At 40.4% G+C, this 17,942-nt stretch overlaps 5 protein-coding genes across 7 annotated transcripts; 1 reads left to right on the top strand and 4 right to left on the bottom strand.

Moving 5' to 3' along the window:
- Positions 1-1,469: 1,469 nt before the first annotated feature.
- LOC134186012 (uncharacterized) lies at positions 1,470-6,611 on the bottom strand. 2 transcript variants are annotated; one of them, XM_062653916.1, is made up of 13 exons: positions 6,473-6,611; positions 6,274-6,409; positions 5,450-5,708; positions 4,161-4,249; positions 4,033-4,099; positions 3,884-3,971; positions 3,304-3,428; positions 3,180-3,238; positions 3,036-3,114; positions 2,897-2,981; positions 2,408-2,483; positions 1,912-2,046; positions 1,470-1,844 (listed from the first exon to the last, which is right to left on the bottom strand). In XM_062653916.1, exons 1-13 carry the CDS (start codon positions 6,551-6,553, stop codon positions 1,834-1,836), a joined length of 1,290 nt encoding a protein of 429 aa, XP_062509900.1. In that variant the 5' UTR covers positions 6,554-6,611; the 3' UTR covers positions 1,470-1,833. The 2 variants fall into 2 exon arrangements, with proteins under 2 accessions (XP_062509900.1, XP_062509901.1); XM_062653917.1 differs by having other exon boundaries at positions 1,470-1,841.
- Positions 6,612-7,239: 628 nt separating this feature from the next.
- On the top strand, positions 7,240-10,509 carry LOC134185263 (piggyBac transposable element-derived protein 3-like). Its single transcript, XM_062653044.1, has 8 exons — positions 7,240-7,441; positions 7,994-8,083; positions 8,141-8,176; positions 8,289-8,309; positions 8,371-8,433; positions 8,491-8,525; positions 8,582-9,234; positions 9,295-10,509. Exons 1-8 carry the CDS (start codon positions 7,240-7,242, stop codon positions 10,469-10,471), a joined length of 2,277 nt encoding a protein of 758 aa, XP_062509028.1. The 3' UTR covers positions 10,472-10,509.
- Positions 10,510-12,783: 2,274 nt separating this feature from the next.
- Positions 12,784-14,180, bottom strand: LOC134185926 (uncharacterized). The gene has a single exon (XM_062653810.1). It carries the CDS (start codon positions 14,049-14,051, stop codon positions 12,924-12,926), a length of 1,128 nt encoding a protein of 375 aa, XP_062509794.1. The 5' UTR covers positions 14,052-14,180; the 3' UTR covers positions 12,784-12,923.
- A 762-nt stretch (positions 14,181-14,942) lies between these two features.
- On the bottom strand, positions 14,943-17,007 carry LOC134186273 (proteasome assembly chaperone 3-like). Of its 2 annotated transcripts, none has more exons than XM_062654195.1 (4): positions 16,804-17,007; positions 16,636-16,737; positions 15,683-15,783; positions 14,943-15,128 (listed from the first exon to the last, which is right to left on the bottom strand). In XM_062654195.1, the coding sequence occupies exons 1-4, from the start codon at positions 16,852-16,854 to the stop codon at positions 15,035-15,037; spliced, it is 348 nt and encodes a 115-aa protein (XP_062510179.1). In that variant the 5' UTR covers positions 16,855-17,007; the 3' UTR covers positions 14,943-15,034. The 2 variants fall into 2 exon arrangements, with proteins under 2 accessions (XP_062510179.1, XP_062510178.1); XM_062654194.1 differs by lacking the exon at positions 14,943-15,128 and adding an exon at positions 15,351-15,639 and having other exon boundaries at positions 15,703-15,783.
- Positions 17,008-17,062: 55 nt separating this feature from the next.
- On the bottom strand, positions 17,063-17,914 carry LOC134186272 (uncharacterized). Its single transcript, XM_062654193.1, has one exon. The coding sequence runs from the start codon at positions 17,912-17,914 to the stop codon at positions 17,210-17,212; it is 705 nt and encodes a 234-aa protein (XP_062510177.1). The 3' UTR covers positions 17,063-17,209.
- Between the last annotated feature and the right edge of the window lie 28 nt (positions 17,915-17,942).

Here is a 17,942-nt window from a genome sequence, read left to right as displayed (position 1 = left end):
AGCCTCACAAGCGACATCAAGTGAAAAACGCAGAAGTGCATGAAGTGTGAAAACTTGTGATATAGCATTTAACCAAGCACCAGCTCCTTTCCCTAGTAAGGAATAGAAGTCTTGATGCGTCTCTTGCAGCTGAAAAGTTTTCAATCAAGGTGTGCAGCTGATTGGTAAAATACTCATTAGATAGCCTGTGTTCAGGCTTCTTTGGTCTTGCTATAGATAACCAGACGAGATCTTATCAGAAGGTAAGGACTTAGCAAGAGCCTCACCAAGCAAACCAGAAGGACATTAAATGAGATTGTCAACAGTGGATTGTAAAGCTGGAAAATGAAGTGGGAGTTCAACAAGTGAGTGTATTCAAAAATCCACATAGGCGTGGCTGGAGACAGAGGACAGGGACAACATGCGAAATCCTCCCAGACGTACTGGCAGTGACATTTGCTCCCATGGAAGACCTAAACCACAGAACCCAACAACTTGTGAAAAAGTTGTTTGAGTCATAGGTTCATGAATGGAAGCAGCTTGGGCTAAGGTGTCTAGATGTAGCGTTCAAGCCAGATGATAACGTCTGTCTGTCTGTCTGTCTGTCTGTCTGTCTGTCAATTTTTCATATATTTTTATACATCAAAGCTAATACAGGTGAAACTAAAGTGACAGCTAATGAACAACAAGTGTCACAACTACAATTACAATTACACAAGTAACAAGTAGCGTTAAAAAGCTCCCCTACAGAGCCTACAAACCAAAATTTAGTTTACTGAATTGAAAGTTGAACAACATCTAGACTCTGGCCAGCTTTCTGTCTGTCTGTCTGTCTGTCTGTCTGTCTTTTAGCTAAGTTATCTAAGTGTAATTTCGATGATTACTTATATGATAAGAACGCCCAGCATTTTATTCACTGACCTAATTGTTCCTGTGTTTTCTTATTGATACAGTTTGTGGTTGTTCTATGGTAAACCACCTAGATGCAGTTTATAGATATATTTGTTTGTTTTCTCTTGTCTAAACCTTCAGCTTAACCACTCCTGGCTGAACCAAAAAATTACATCAAGGCACCAGACATAAATATGTGAAAGCTCCACATTCCAGCCAGTGTTATTGTTGTATATGGTATGACAGCTTGGTGTCATCAATGGACCTCCTGAATGGTATAGGTAGGTATGCATATTCAGACAAAACACAAAATCCGATTACCAAACTGGTCATCAGTCTATGTAGTCTTCTAGTCACCAAGTGACAACCTGGTACATATTTTTCTCACAATTACAGTTGCTAACTGATGTAGTCGCATGCATGGGAAGCATGATTGCCAATACATACATTTCAATACATCAATACAAATACTGTAGTACAGCAGACCAAACACTAGCAATTATGAATAGTTTCTACACGTGTCATATTCATGTACTAATGCACTAGAACGAAATAATGTGCAGTGTTTTTTTCTAATAACAATGTCATTGCATCTGTTTCTTAGTAGCCTCCTGACAGGTCTCGCTGCACTTTCAGCTTTCCTGGATATTCAATCCTCAGCGCAGTGCTGAAAGCACATCAAGACTGCATGGTCATTTGGCTACAGTTTCTGAGTAGAAAAGCAATCTGTCTGTTTGTCTGTCTGTTTGACTGTCTGTTTTCCTGCCTCTCTGTATTTCACTCTATAGTACTCCCTATAGTGTTGACAAAAACTCATGAATGCAAGACTGCAGTGTTCATTAAATAGAAGAAAACTTAATACTTATTTACACAAAATAACTCTTGCAAATCAAACAATCCAGCATACGTGTAAGTCTCCATCACATATTCACCATGTCTTCAACATGGCCTTGTTTAATTATATTAAACCACTTCTGGAATGACATCCAATGTGACACTTAACACGATCGATAAATTACTTGTAACAGTATTGCACTGCACCTTCGTTGTGCATCTCTCTTGTACCATCACATTTAGAGTCTGGTATTGCCAAATCTAGAAAACGCTCAGAAATTGCTGCAACTGCTGACTTAAATGAAGAATGAGATATCTGTCTGTAGTCATCTAATTCCTTTGCTAAAAACCCAAACACCTTATTGCAAACTTGAAATCACAGCTAACATTTGTGCAGTGTTCCAGTTACATTGTAGAAATGCTGATCAAACTTGTACATGTGACATGTGCAGATTACCAGTGTACATGCATGCAGGCCTCAAGTTTGTGAGTAACAGATCAATACAATACATGACTTCTACAGTATACACACTTTAAAGTGACCAAACTCATTTACAGTTTAAATCTCAATATTTGACATCTTGCTCAAAAAGTATTTTAGTTAGTTGTCATTTCTTGTTAATAAGAGCATTTGCTTGCAAGCAATTGGTGGCCAAAAACCTAGTAGAACATGCACGAATTAACTAGCTACATGATATCATACCCAATTGCTCCTTTTCTTGACCCAGTTCATTTACTTGTTGCTGTAGCTGTGATATCGTCTCATCTTGGGTTCGTATCTTCAAAACAGAGAATTGACACACTTGAGCATGACAATCACAAACATTGACAGCACTGAAGATCAACTAAAATAGCAAATGCCTAACTTGTTGGTAGTACAATACATGTTCATTAAATAAATGCAGTTTGCTTCACAATGAAAAGCACCAATGCACATAGCTGACATGAGAATAGCAATGTGTGTGTGTGTGTGTGTGTGTGTGTGTGTGTGTGTGTGTGTGTGTGTGTGTGTGTATGTGTGTGTGTGTGTGTGTGTGTGTGTGTGTGTGTGTGTGTGTGTGTGTGTGTGTGTGTGTGTGTGTGTCCATACATACATAACAGTAGCATGCCACATGCTAAAACCCTCAAATATCAAATCACTCTTCTACAACCATATTGCACGTACTCTCCAACCTATTTCTCCCCATCATACCTTTACAGACATTTCTAACAGTTGATGCCTCGTTCGCTCCATCATGACAACCAGTTTCTGTTGTGCTTCCAAATTCATCTGCTTCCTGTAATAGAACATTTCAATACAATTTGAACAATCAATCTTGCTTCCACCATACCATTCTGAGATATCATTTTCAAGCAAACAAACTGCTGCAACATCTTGTGCAGCTGTACTAGTACCGCTGGCTTTAAGATCTTAACAACACACCATACACTCTAAACAATCTTGCAAATAATTATACTGCGCTGTACTGATCAACCTGAGAATGGAGGAAGGTAACACATAAAAGTGCTGTTCTCCCAGTGCTCAGCTATGTGTCTGTAGATAATGTAACACTGATAAAGATGCAAACTGCATAACAAACAAGATGATTGTAGTTTTACTTGAATTTGCTACTAATGATAACGTCATCTGTAAATCCATGTTTACGAAAGAATTGTAGTGCAGCATGGTCAACATAAGCAATTATGGAGCTACAATTGCCCGATATTGAAGTTTCTTTAACCATCTAAATAGAGACAATGTCATAATGAATAGAATATAAAACGTAGCATTTAAGTTTATACTTTATACTGATGTTATGGGTACTTGTAACAATAAGTAACACAAAACTATGATCTGTGTTTGAGTGAGTGCACATAAAATGTTGTGTGTGTGTGTGGTGTGTGTGTGTGTGTGTGTGTGTGTGTGTGTGTGTGTGTGTGTGTGTGTGTTTGTGTGTGTGTGTGTGTGTGTGTGTGTGTGCATGTGTGTGTGTGTGTGTGTGTGTGTGTGTGTGTGTGTGTGTGCATGTGCGTGTGTGTACTCTGTTACTTAGATCTAATCAAATTGCTCAACAAGTGGGATGATACCCTTTGGTTAGACAGTCACCAAAGAATTAACTCTCCACAAAATGCTACTCTAAACGTTTAACACACCTTTAAGCTCACACAACATGTGTTTCAGTTCACAGGACACACTTACATTAAGAAGCCGCCTACCAAGACCTCTTCGACGATACCGTTTCCGCACTGCTATCAAAGAAAGCTGCAACACTCCTTGCTCATCCTTTCTACAATTTTAAGAAGTAAGTGTAAGTAGATTCCACACCCAAACAAATCAACTGGACCTACCCAACTAGCCTTTCAATAGATGCTGCTCCAGCCAAACGAGATTCGATGCCAACACAATCATCAGTAACTTAGACAAAACATAAAAAATAACATACTGACAAAAACATAATCAACAAATCTTATTATACACTTTCCAGCATTTCTTAATGCACGCCGCCGCTTTACTGATGCAACAAACTCTTTGGAACCAATAGAGAGATCTTCCTCCTCTTCAGTGCTAAATATACAAACAATAAAAGGAACAAAGACAGACATTAATCCATTGTAACCTATCTGAGTGAGGCAGAGAACCGTATGCATTTGTTAGTTAACAAATCAGGAGCAACACTTTCATTTCAAGGCAATGTGCAGTATATGAAAAAAATGATTAAAGATACATCTTATTACCAAAGCAGACTTCATACAAGCAGATAATCGACTGCATTGGTGACTTAAATTATGTACAATAGCAAAAAAAGCATCACAGTTATATGTGAAGTAGCTAAATCAATAATATTATTTGCGCAAGAGAGGAGAAGGTCACTGTTGTAAGACAGCAGTAAATCTAAACTATAATATGTTGAATATTCTACTTAGAACATCAATCAAAAGAACTAATACTATAGTCAATATGTATAATAGAAAATGGAAACAGGGTATTTAACTTGCAAAGACAACTATAGTAGTCTGAACTCATAAACAAACTAAAACATACCACACTAGTGGTGCAGATACCTCAGTTGGTTAGAGAGTCATCTTATGGAGTGTTGACATCGGGACCTTGAAGGTTTGCAAGTTCAAGTCACAGTGATGGCGAGCTATGGCATAACTAACACACAATTGCTTCCCTCGACTCAGGAGTATAAATGAGTACCAGCAGAAATACAGAGAAAGAAGGCAGCCTACTTAGGTAACTGCTGCAGGACCCCCTGGAAGATCAGCCTCAGGCTGAAGGGGCATTCCTGGGTAAATATAACCGTCTTCGTCTTCTTCTTCTTCACTATAACATAAAAACGTAAAAACTACAGACACTGACAGTGTTGTGCCTTTCTATTGTCATTGATCAGCACTGTTCATATGAACAGAAAGGCTAGCAATAAACTAAAAATACAATGCAATGAGGATTAGTGGAACAAAAAGTACGTGCTAAAAAAATAAAAAACACGTGGTGTGCGCACGAGGAGAGGACCGGGTAGGAGTCCACAAATATGTCACTGCTAGATCATCATAAAAACAAACATATAATCCAGTGCAAAATTGTTGATAAACGAATCTGTTGCTTTAATAAAATGTACTTAACCATCTGTCAATCAACTGTGATCTCAGGTCTACATCACCGCAATAACACCACAATAACGCAATTCATTACCAACTTAGAAAAAGAGATACAATAACTTAGTATCCAAACTAAATTGTGTAAGACCGTATGTTGACAGACCTTTCATTGCTGTCATCACTGCTCTCACATGTGTCACTGTAGACATCATCAAACAGTCCTGGTTCTTCATCAGAACTTTCTGCATTTTGGTCCTCATTATCAAATCCATTCTCTTGTTTCTCATCTTCATTGATGCCTTTGCCATTACTACTTCCTTGACATAAATCTCCATTCCCGGTTAAAGTTCCAACTGTAACATCATTCTGCTTGATGTCTGTCACCTCAGTAGCACCTTTCTTAATAACTTCTTGCAATACTCCTACATGTAATAATTGTTGCAACAGCGTGTCAGATGTAAAACATACATACACATACAACACACCATGTCACATGCATACATCACATACTACGTGCAGTAATGTACATAACAGAATTAAGTTGTTGCACTTACATCACAGACAAAACAACAGTCCGGCATGCGCATGCACACACACATACACACTGACACTGACATGTGCGCGCGCGCGCACACACACACACACACACACACACACACACACACACACACACACACACGCACACACACACACTAGTAGCCAGCCCCTCCCCTTTTCTATTTTCTACTATTTAATTAATTAAATAGAATAGAAAAGGGGAGGGGCTGGCTACGCAAGCTAGACTACACACACATTGGTACTGGTAGTAAAAAATTTTAGTTTTGACTTCCATTACATATTTGAATAGATCTGATAGAAATCTAGCTGCTACACTGTACAAATAATCATCATCAATACAAACATAGTAACCCCACACTACCAGAAAAAATTCGTTACATAAAACTAATACACACAAATTATCGTCAAATTCATGAATCCATTTCCTACCTTCCTTGTCACGGATGAAAAGTAGAGTCTTCGATGCAGAACGGCACACGTGACTGTAAATGATGTCTGACGTAACATCGGGCAACGACTGATCGTACAAAGCCACAACTGCGTGCAGCAGGTCTCTGTTTAGAACCTGACACGAAATACAAGACGAGAATGACCCAAGTCCTTGTGAGACACACTGGGAAATACAAACCCCGTCCACGGCTGTGCTGTCCAGCTCTTTCTCCACTATAAGACGACGAAAGTTGACTACAACCGGCATTACACTCATCATGTCTATCTGGAGTTTCAGAATGGCACAAAGTTGAACGTTTCCGCGGCAACGCTTCAAAGTGTCGGGTCTCCGAGGATAATTGCAAAAGCTCCTAGCTTTACCCGAGGCCCGGATATCCGGGCTAATTTATTAATTAATTAATAATTAATTACCCATTAATTATATACACGTACATGTAATATAAAGACGCTTATACATTAGTTAACTTGCAGATTAACAATAATCGAAGACAAAATTGTAACATTTAATTAGACTTTAATTAAAATTTAATTTAATTAAACTTTAATTTAAATTTAAATTTAATTAATTCGTTGGCAAAATTCAATTTTTAAATTTCATCTTAAATTGAAAATTGAATAGACGTTTTATACACGGATCTCAAATCTACTTTGTTTCTGTCCTCTCTATAATTATCAAATGTAAACTCAATCTGATAGCAAAGCTGCTCTATCACACGCATTGTCACGTGCCTGATTTTGATGGCTAGTGTTTTGTCTCTGTAGATTTCACACCTAGACGCAATCTTTTTATGCTAGCCTTCCCATACCTAAAAAATTACCATCCCAGCCTACTAAAATAAGGCCTGTCCACACTAGACCAGAATGGATAACAAGCTCCTCCCCATTTTCGAATACCTCTCATCTCATTTTTGTCTTGTTTCCGAGCTTTGTGTGACTTTCAGTCTAATGGCTCTCCCACGGCGCTTCTTTGTGAATGACGACGTTACCAATACGGTGCATTTGGATGGTGACTTGCCAGACGACAGCGACGAGGAGGCATTTGGAGGCTCCGATGTTGAGACTGAGTACGACGGCGGCCAAATGATTCTTGCGGAGGGAATAGTCGATGGCGTCTTGTCTGACGACCCCCCTCCTCGTGACATGAGAGGTACAGTAGTAGCACTGTACTGTCATCATATGGTGCGTTTAAAATGTGCAAGCTCGTACCGTTGCTGCTGTCCAGCGCCTGTAGCTATAGGTGACGGGCGGTCCTGTACCACCGCTCTAGACTACTCTTTTCTACTCAACCAGCAACCACTCGCGAGTGCACTCACACGAAGACGACGGACGCGTCTTTGTGTGAGTGCACTCGCTAGTAGTTCCGTCGTCTTTGTGTGTGAGTGCACTCACGAGTAGTTGCTGGCTGGGTATAGATTACAGTAGTAAGCAATATTAATTACAATAGTAAAAACATCCTGTGTCAAACATCAATAGGTACGCCCACGCTACAATAGTTTTGTTAGTTTGGCAAGTATGAATGAATTCATAGCAAAATGTTTGATTTATTGTAAATTCGATAGACGAAGAAGCAGTGGCAGGACTGGTGCAGTCACGTGATGATGGTAAATATTAATTTTACTTACCCTTGGGTTGGTTAAATTAATTAACATACTGATAGTCTTGTTTCAATATGGTACTAAACATAATCGTTTGTTTGCAGAAGAACTACAAACCATGGACATCACACAAGACATCGTTACCACAACCAACATCACAGACATGGACAACGAAAATGATGACGCTTCAAATGGTAATTTCAAGTGATGTCTCATGATCAGATGAACTTGTATGTGCAAATCATGTCTAGATGATCTGAGGCAAAGTGAATCCATTGATCCAACAGGTACATAGCTGCTGCATGTCATTTGTTTGTATATGTATATATGTGTGTGTATATATATATATATATATATATATATATATATATATAGTAACTGTAAATGTTTATAATTTAGATGTTGATGTCGGAAGAATTGGTGATGACCACACCTTGTACTACACTGAAATAACTTATCATTAGTAACTGCTCTGTGTTAGGAAATCCTATATTGTTAGATGCCCCTCTGTCTCCATCCACAGATGACACTGTACAGCTACCTGGTAATTTCTACTACATTGCAATGATGATCATTGCTATTGCTAACTGCTCTTTGTTAGATGCTCTTGTGTCTCCTATTGCTACTGCTTCTAGAGTTCGTATGTGTTTTTCTAAACGTAGGATCTTTGTTCACGGTGCTGTATGGTATAGGTATTGTTCACGACTGTTACTACTGGATCTTCTACCATGACTACTAATCCTACAACTACTCAATCGACTATCTGTACAACTCCTGTTGCTGCTGCTACTGCTTTGCCAGCTACTGACCTACCTGCAGCTGTTCAACCAGCCGTCGGCCCTCCCTTTCATGTCCATGCTACCAGACCAGCAAGATGTGCCGGGCAAGCTATCGCTCAACCAGCCCAATCAGCTCGAGCTCAACCATCTCAACAGTTGTCAACAATGGACAACATTGACAACTATGAGCTTGAATGGGAAAGAGCTGACAGCTTGCTACCTATTCCTGGGTATAGTGGTCCCCCACCAGGACCAACATTTCAAGACCCCGACTGCACGGAGCTGTCCATTTTCTCCAAACTATTTGATGATGAAATGTGGAGGCTAATCGTTGATTATACAAACTTGTATGCCGAGGTATTCCGAACAGCAGAACCAGACAAGTTTCGAGACAAATGGACACCTCTGTCAGTTGGGGAGCTGCAGTGCTACATCGCAATGGTTATTGCCATGGGGATCACGAAATGTCCGAGAATTGACTACTACTGGCAGCAAAAATACCCCACTACTAGCCAGGTGGGAATACAAAACATCATGCCAAGAAACAGATTTCAAGCAATTTCCAGGTATTTTTAGCAAATTTTGTTTTACCTTACTGTCATTATTAAAAGAGTCACTATCTCCAGGTACCTACACATCTCGGACAGAACCCAGGAACCGGCACGTGGGTCACCAACTTACGATAAACTCTACAAGATCAGGGAGTTTCATGACCTTCTTGCTACAAAACATCAGCCCCTTTACAACATCGGCCCGCAAGTGACCATCGATGAAGCCATGATCCCTTTCAAAGGGAGAATTGGCTTTCGCCAATATATGAAAGACAAACCGACGAAATGGGGCATAAAGGTCTGGACTCTCAGTGATGCCAAAACCGGTTACATCTACCGCTCTACCGTGTACACCGGAAAAGCCCTCACTGAGAGACAGCATGGTCTCCTCGGCAACCGGGTTGTGTGCGGACTTTTACGTGGCTTTGAAGATATGGGAATCCATCTTTACACGGACAATTTTTACACCAACCCGGACTTATATCTTCATCTGCAGGAAAGAAAGATCTTTGCATGCGGTACCACCAGGAAGGGCACAAAAGGATTTCCTCGATCCCTTCAGATGACAAAAGCCGAGGAGAATCGCACAGCAATGGGGACAATTGACTGGAGTGTCTCATCTCCCCTTCTGTGCGTTACATGGAAGGACAAACGTCTGGTGCGAGTGATCTCTACTATCCACCCTCTCCAAGAGGACAACTCATGGTGCCAAGTGAGGCGCCACAGAGGGCGACATATACCTACCATTGTCGATTGCCCTGTGGCAGTAAGAGATTACAACATATATATGAGAGGAGTGGATAGAGGTGATCAACTCATCACTCTTTATAATGGGGGCCGACGGACAAAGAAATGGTGGAAGCGAATCTTCTGGCATGACATAGAATCAATCTTGCTCAATGCCCACATACTATACAACAGCCAGAAACCACAAAGACAACCGTATTTGACATTTAAATCAAAGCTGGTTGAACAGCTGATTGACGGTAGGTCGTATCGACTTTCAATGGGACGTCCACGGATTCATCCTGTACAGGAACGACTCGACAAACGCCTGGGCCACCACGTCCTCTATGCAGAGTCTAGGAGAACCTGCAGAGTGTGCAGTGATACTGTGAAAAACTTGGGACAACTAGTAGGTAGAGGAACTAGAGTAAGAAGTTATTGCGGGGTTTGCAAAGTACATTTATGCTGTACTCCATCACGAAATTGTTTTTACTTGTATCATAATGAAAAGAAGTATTGGGACTAGTCAGTAGGTGGAATACTTATTATGTATCAACAACTACATTCGGTTTTGACTACATCAAACTTTATTTGATTCTACCAACGCTGTACCTGTTTTTTAAAAGTAAAATTGTGTATAATTACCACAACATCTAACAATTTAGATAATCTATCTAGAAACAACGCAAAACAGTACTCCAACGAGATGTACAAAAACATAGAATTCTGACCTTCCGCAGTTTCAACAAAGTTTCAACTGTAATTACAGACATGGGCATAATTATGGAACCACCCTGAGCATGCGACTTAGATTTAAAAATTATTGGAATTTCGCAGACACTGCAAATACATGCATCTACAAGTGAGCTATATTTTTTAGTAAATTAAAACAAGTCATAATGGTGTGGTCATGGCTCTGATTGTGCCATCCGCATGTCTGAGATTGGAAGTGATGTGTGACCTCAGTCACCTGTTGAGATACCTGACTGCTCGCTGTCAGTTCAACGAGTAAATTTGAAAGGTAGTAATCAAAATCGTTTTCAAAAGCTACCAAACAATAAAATGACTTTGTTTATGTCAGAATTAATTAAGACAATACTAGTTGTATAGTGTATCCGTAGGCGCCTCGCAGTGGTGAGTAACACGTCCAAAGGAGTTTTCTGACCGACTACTGAAACGCTGGGTCCTAGCTAGACTATACGTATTTGTTGAAATCCTGTCCTGGAAGGAAACGTAATGTCATGCAAACTCTAGATTACGTAAGACCTGGTAGCCTCGCCTCAGACGCAGTGTGGATTGCAGCCCCGGATGCGCTGCACCACTACGCCCATGTCCGTACTGTATTGTTAGATCTGATTCCTTCACGGTACTGACAAGTATCGCTAACCAACAGCTCGCTGAAAGCTAAATGGGCATGAGAAGAATAGAAATTGTTTCTCGTTTACTAGAACAACAGTAAAACTCCTTAGGTAACCGTGTGTTTTACCAGCAAGTATAAGTCACATCTAGCGCGCGGTTACATAATTACTCCTTTTACCATCAATTTAAAGGAGCCACTCCGATTGTGTTATGTCGTCTATTACAAGCATTTTCAGCTGTATTTTATGGGTGTCAGTTGTGGTGTTGCAGTGATAGTCAACTACCTAGAGTACGTGTAGCGTGGAATGATGCTCTAAGGGAAATTTGCAATGTCAGAAGAAGAGGATGTCATGTCGATACAATGATTTATTCCACCGGTCTTTTGCCTTTGCCCGAGATGCTGAGGAAACGAAAGCTACAGTTTTTGTCTTCTCTAATTCAGTCTGAGAACAGTGTTATCGCGTACATTTCGTCTATTACGTATAATTCTCAGCAGTCGTCCTTTTTTACTTCATGCCGGGAATGGGAATTGCATTACTGCCAAAGCCACACCAGGGTGCTGTCAAGACAGTCACTTGCTCATGACATTTGGAAGAACGTTGATTATCTCTATCTGAGTCTAGGCGCGAGGCTGCAAGCTTGGCATACCATTGGTTGTTTGAACCAGCTAGAAGTAGTAAATCAGTACTAGAAGACTTGTTTTCAGTAGATTGATGCCACAGTAGTTATATTACTTGTTTGTTTGTTTTTCTGGTTTTTTTGCACCATTAATTTTAATGAGTGCAACGTCAGGTTATAATAATAATAATAATAATAATAATAATAATAATAATAATAATAATAATAATAGAAAAGGCTGCGAAATAAATCTCTAGTTCCTTTCTTGAAAAAATTGTAAGATATCTACTAGTACGTAAAGTTTTTCAAATAGTTGGGAAACACTGTACTATTTAAAAGTTTGTATTTGCTGCCACATGCGGTTTTCGCTAATACTCAAATGTTGAACGTATCGCGATATCATGCATGCGCTGGATTGAAAATTACAGCCAATGTACAGCAATTCGTTTGTGCAGACGCCGCAAAAAAGAACACTTTTGTGCAAAGTACACTACAGATTTTTGCACGTTGTACTCACTCAGGTATTGCAGATTTTTCTACTCTAGAGACGTGCGTTATTTATCTAATTAATTGTGACGCGCGAGCGCTGCGCGGAGGAGCAAGGCGAACGCAAGGCTGGAAAAATTGAGATGGAGCGTCCCCCCAGCGCCTCCCTGTACCTCCCAGTGCCCCTGGTTCCTACGCCTATGTGCAGGTATACTAGCCTGCACATAGCAGTGTCGTAAGTACTAACAATACAAATTGTTTGATTGAATTATTTTATGATTCTAAAATTATTAATTAAAAATAGTTCTTGGCACAATTGGCTGATATGCAAGACGCAGACCGATTAATTAATTTAACCCACCAAAGACAATGAATGAGATACTGCAGTAGTTTAATGCATCACTCCGGACTGACTAAACATGAACAAACTTGCAACAGTCTAGACAATTGATTTGAAACATCCAAACTAAAAAATATTTTCAATCTTACAGCAGTTCACTGGGCAAAGGTTTTATCTAAAAATGTAGTGCACCTGGTTTATCAAGACTAAAATATGAAACAATCTGCCGCCTGTCTGTCACCTGTTTTTTCATCACATGATCTAATCGTCCATCCATCATACTGTATAGACCTCCAGTGTGAAGAAACATAATGTTATGGCCAGAAAATCTTCTAGGATTTGCCTCAATTTCTATTAACATTCCTCGAACGGCCTTCAGAGTGTATGTTGGATCAAGGAGAATGCCTGTTCTTCGTGCAATATCAGTTAGTAACTGTAGCTCCTCGTCAGTTGATTCTTCGTATCCTTTCCCTATGTATCCATCAATAATGTCCAGAATGTCCTCAGACCGAATGCCAGTAACACCCATTTCATTCAATATTCTATTACAATGTCTGTATAAGTAGAATTGGTCATCACAAACAGACACTGCATGTACTCTGACTGTCGATCCGCTCAAGTGATTTGCCAGAGCCAATCCACAACTTGTCTCTCCTGATCCACAAGCCACCACGACATCACTGATTTGAGAGAATGCCTCCTGCTCTATCATTTCTCTGTAGGCCTCAACATAACCCCAAGTTCCAACTCTATTCGATCCTATTCGATACACATTCAATGACTTTGTCTCCTTCAGCTCATCCACCATATGCTGCATTCTAGGCACAAGTTGTGAATCATAATCGGCATCCTTAGCAGTGAGCACAATTGTTGCATCAGCCAACAAATCGAGCATCAAGTTCCCTTTCAATCCCAGCTTATCCGGGTCTTCGGAATTTGAACGCAGTAAAAGGTAGCTTTTCAATCCCAACTCTTGAGCTGCGATGGCTGTAATTCTGCAGTGATTTGACTCAACGTCACCGCATGTAATGACAGCGTCTGCTCCTTGTTGCTTCGCATCTGCGAGAACAAACTCCAGTTTTCTTACTTTGCTCCCCATCAGCGTTCCTCCCGTCATGTCATCGCGTTTTAGATACAATCGGTAACCGTCTGGTAAGCCAGAGATATCCCATGAGACGATTGGAGTGTTCCGTTGGCTCAAGATCACTCTTGATCTAGGAGCTTTCTCTGAAATGCTAGAACACCATGCCGGTGGCCTGTAGGGAACGATACTGCCGTAGTCAGAACAAAGAGTTGCACACATATCTATACACAGCGTGACTGAGTGTCACAAGCTTGTAGATAACTACGCTCGACAATAATTAAATATCCCTGTCGCTACACATCCGTAGTTATTGTAAGCGCTTCCTCTCCTGTATATCCTCGCAGTTTTTGCTAATCTAGTGGCGGCCACGCTCAAATTTTGGAGAAACTTGTCCAACAACCGAGACTCGTAGCGTGCACTACCTTTACAACTTCAAGTTTACGAAAAGTTAGAGCAATGACAAATACCAAAGACGTACAGTAACTGTAGAAACCGTGGGCTCAACAATTTCCTGCCTCACTGCGTACTCACAATGCATTATGTCTACAGTACTAGACGTATGAGAGGCCATACAGTGCAATCTTAACTGTGCAACATAATTATTATGCTCTAATAAATCAGTACATTTACACTTTGTGTACTGTACTCTCCGCCGGCACCTCTAGTTCCGAGCAATCCGGATCAAGGTCAGCTATAGGTACCTCCGCATTGCGTAGGGTTCTCAGATCTTGAAACAATAGTGAAGAAATACTGCAAATCAGTTAGTGTATACTAATTAAGTTAGCCAATTCAAAACCATCTAATTAGCCTAGTAGTCATGGGGGGGTTGTCGCCGCCGTGCCTCCAACATTTTTGCAATGCCATACCCGGTTTAGAGTATTACGACAACATGACATCATGAAACACGTACGCTGGCCCAACGTAACTCAAGAGGGCATGCAATCCCACATGAAACCGAAAACCACTATCTGACGAAGTGATTCAACGAGTACACACGAGATGGCGACGGAGAGAAAACCTCAAGAAACCCGCACAGAGAACTACAAGGGCTGTAAATAGCCTCGCGTACTAGACGGTGTAGCCATACTCTGAGTCTTTCTCGACGGACATTCGGGCGGAAAGGGTCTGGGTACACAAGGCTGATCTATTCATCATAGTCCCAGACAGACCAAAGTCCGCCAATATGCTTTAATTAAAAAACGTCAAAATAAATTCCAGTCATTTCGATAGAAACCTGTTAATCTTGCCAGCCAAACTGCTAATGCACTCTGTGTTGTCACCAATACAGCAAAAATTCTGAAAATCAAGAAATATCTTTGATAGCCAAGACTTTGTGAAAGCCAAAAACGACTAACAAGACGCCACAGAGAAATGTTACAATACATATGTAAGCAAGTTGTTATTTCAAATTCGTTTCTAGCTATCCAGTAAGTTTGCTTGGTTGCAGGTTTGGAATGCATTTCTCTCCCATCGTACAGAATGAAATTATACAGTAAATTACTCAATCACTACACAAACTTCAGAACGCACAAAGAAAGCATTTTTTTCTTTCTCTTTCTCACAACCCTTACTGCCCCCTACTTGTATGTACTCAAACATCTGACCAACATCTATCTAAAGCTAAACAGTGACTAACGTAAATGTTTACCTACTACCAAACTTTGTTGTCAATAATTGCGTCAAGTACTGGCTGTATACAGGCTGGTGAGTGGTCTGTCAAAGCAATAGCAAGCAATACAGGAACATCAGGTGTACTGCTTCTTGATATTTCATCCATTAAGCGTCTAGCATAGACTTCTAGAATCGGCTGCAGAGTTTATAAATCAACTTCATGTTTACATTTGACTTACATCACAAAAACTGAACTTGCCTCATCCTTGCCCAAAAGAATCTTTACAGTAAACGTTGGATGTCCTTCTATTTCCACAGGTTTATCGGATGCTGCATGAATCTATTAAACAATTACCATGTTTTGTCAAATAGTAATCGTGTTCGATTAGTACCCCTGCTCGAATAGTAACCCATGGATCTAATCAGTTTGGGGAAAAATAGTAACCCGTGCTTGATTAGTAACCCATGCCTTGGATGTCAGAGACTAAAGGTAACAAACACAAAACCTTGAGGAAAAAAGTCTGGCAGAAGAGACACAGTCATAAGAAGATGAAGACAATGATCATTACGATGCGGACATTCTATGATTCTTAATGATGAGGACACTGAGTAAACTACCAGTAACTGAATAGGGGTTACCGTAACTTGACAGTTTAGCATGCGTCAAGAGTGCATGTGTTCCCCTAACACTTGCATAGCTCTTTACTTCAACTTAATTAATTAAACCATAACAGCAGACATTTAAAATTGTAACCTATGCTCAATTAGTAACCCTGCTTAACTAAATACTAACCCGTGGTTCTGATCAGTTTGAAAACTAGTAACCCACGGGTTACTACTATTTGAGGAAACACGGTAATACAAAAATACTACAGTAAGTACTAAAAGTGCCAGCAATTTAGACCAACATCAGTACATGCAGTAGCATCTCACTGTCATGCTTGCCCTGTTTGAAATCTCCTAGATACGAATGAAAGCACAATTCCACGTCCACCAGACAAAGTGACGACATATCACATACTAAAATAATAATAATAATAATAACAGTAGTAGCAATTTAATAAAAATTAATTACTAAAATATTACTAGACAAACAACAATAGCAATAAAAAATTTGGCTATTGCAATCAGCGCCGAGACGCGAGACGCCGAGGCTTCCATAGTAACTGTAGAGACATACTACTAATCTTACGATTGTTCCCAGCTTCTGTAACTGCGTGACTGCAATAAAAATTCGATCACCAAAGTGAGTCAAGAGAATTTCCGTTGCAATTCCGTTCACCAGAAAAGCAGCCTGCAAGCAGCACATCAATTGACTGACTAATTTGTTAGCACACAAACGCATAAAACACTTAATAACCTGCTTCGTCGGCAGCTTCAGGCCTCCGTCGTCACTCATCAACCTGCGCATGCGTAAACTCTGTCAAGAATTGACGTGAAGTATGATCGAGATAACTTGTAACGATCGTCTTGGAAAGAAGGTGCGCGTCAAGTGCAACGAAGACGACACAATAGGAGATCTGAAAAAGTTGGTGGCGGCCCAGACGGGGACCCGATGGGACAAGATTGTGTTGAAAAAGTGGTACACGGTATTCAAAGATCACATCACGCTGGAAGACTACGAGATCCACGATGGAATGAATCTGGAGTTGTATTATCAATAGAACAAAACGGATTAAATAACAAACAATTTATTAAATTTTAGAGTCGATAAAAATTAGCCTCGATCTGCTTTGACTAGAGCATGTGCTGCTGAAAACTCGGATCTATTGAAATAGATTCGTCTTTAGCATAATCTGTAAAAATTCGGCTCGGCTGACTGCATCGTCACCATCTGTGTCTGCCTCATAGATCATGTCACTTAGTTCCTTCTCTGTCAGTGTCTCTCCCGAGTCTCTGCATGCTTGCTTTAGATCGTCCAGTGTTATCACTCCTGATCCACTCTTATCGAGTATTTGGAAAACCTGCATGATTTCGTCGTGAGTGTCTCTCGCATCTGCTTGTCGATCGATGACAATTGATAGGAAATCGTTGAATTGTATTTTCCTGTTTCGAATCCCCAAGTCAGTTATTGCCTCTCCTAGTTGCTGTTGTGATATCATAAATCCAAGTGCTGTCATTGCTGTGTGCATCTCACGTTCATTGATTGTACCCAATGATTTGCTATCGAAAGCATCGAAGACAGTCCTCAAATCCCGTATCTCTTGCGCCGTTAGCAGATTAAAGAATCTACTCCCTGATGGCAAACCCATGAAAGCTGGCTCTTTGAATGTCGACTCTGATGCAGCCTGGAAATACCTCCGGGGTCCTTCAAGTTTGGTGTCCTCTTTGACTGTTTTCTTTTTTAATTCTGCCTTTTTCTCTTCTCGTTTCCTCTCTCTGAACGCTGCCAGTCTGCTCCCTGACGTTGCCATGTTACACTGTGTTGACACGACACGCGAGAAGGCGGGGCTAGCATACCAACATATCATCACGTGAGGATCATCACGTGAGGACCTT

The sequence above is a fragment of the Corticium candelabrum genome, chromosome 10 (genome assembly GCF_963422355.1).
Source record: "Corticium candelabrum chromosome 10, ooCorCand1.1, whole genome shotgun sequence".
Taxonomy (NCBI): Eukaryota; Metazoa; Porifera; class Homoscleromorpha; order Homosclerophorida; family Plakinidae; genus Corticium; species Corticium candelabrum.
The sequence above is the reverse complement of the archived record's forward strand: the minus strand, read 5'-3'. Positions and strand labels throughout refer to the sequence as shown.

Bases quoted from the DNA above. Each gene is read 5' to 3' on its own strand.
- LOC134186012 (XM_062653916.1), bottom strand. From the start codon at position 6,553: ATGATGAGTGTAATGCCGGTTGTAGTCAACTTTCGTCGTCTTATAGTG. The intron at 5,709-6,273 runs GTAGGAAATGGA...TATTACATGTAG, and splicing joins TTTCATCCGTGACAAGGAAG to GAGTATTGCAAGAAGTTATT. The intron at 2,047-2,407 runs GTATGATATCAT...TTGGGTTTTTAG, and splicing joins TCAAGAAAAGGAGCAATTGG to CAAAGGAATTAGATGACTAC.
- LOC134185263 (XM_062653044.1), top strand. From the start codon at position 7,240: ATGGCTCTCCCACGGCGCTTCTTTGTGAATGACGACGTTACCAATACG. The intron at 8,084-8,140 runs GTAATTTCAAGT...AATCATGTCTAG, and splicing joins AAATGATGACGCTTCAAATG to ATGATCTGAGGCAAAGTGAA. The intron at 8,526-8,581 runs GTTCGTATGTGT...TGTATGGTATAG, and splicing joins CTATTGCTACTGCTTCTAGA to GTATTGTTCACGACTGTTAC.
- LOC134185926 (XM_062653810.1), bottom strand. From the start codon at position 14,051: ATGTGTGCAACTCTTTGTTCTGACTACGGCAGTATCGTTCCCTACAGG.
- LOC134186273 (XM_062654194.1), bottom strand. From the start codon at position 16,854: ATGCGCAGGTTGATGAGTGACGACGGAGGCCTGAAGCTGCCGACGAAG. The intron at 16,738-16,803 runs GTTATTAAGTGT...TGCTGCTTGCAG, and splicing joins TGAAGCTGCCGACGAAGCAG to GCTGCTTTTCTGGTGAACGG. The intron at 15,640-15,702 runs GCAAGTTCAGTT...TAAACTCTGCAG, and splicing joins TTCTTTTGGGCAAGGATGAG to CCGATTCTAGAAGTCTATGC.
- LOC134186272 (XM_062654193.1), bottom strand. From the start codon at position 17,914: ATGATATGTTGGTATGCTAGCCCCGCCTTCTCGCGTGTCGTGTCAACA.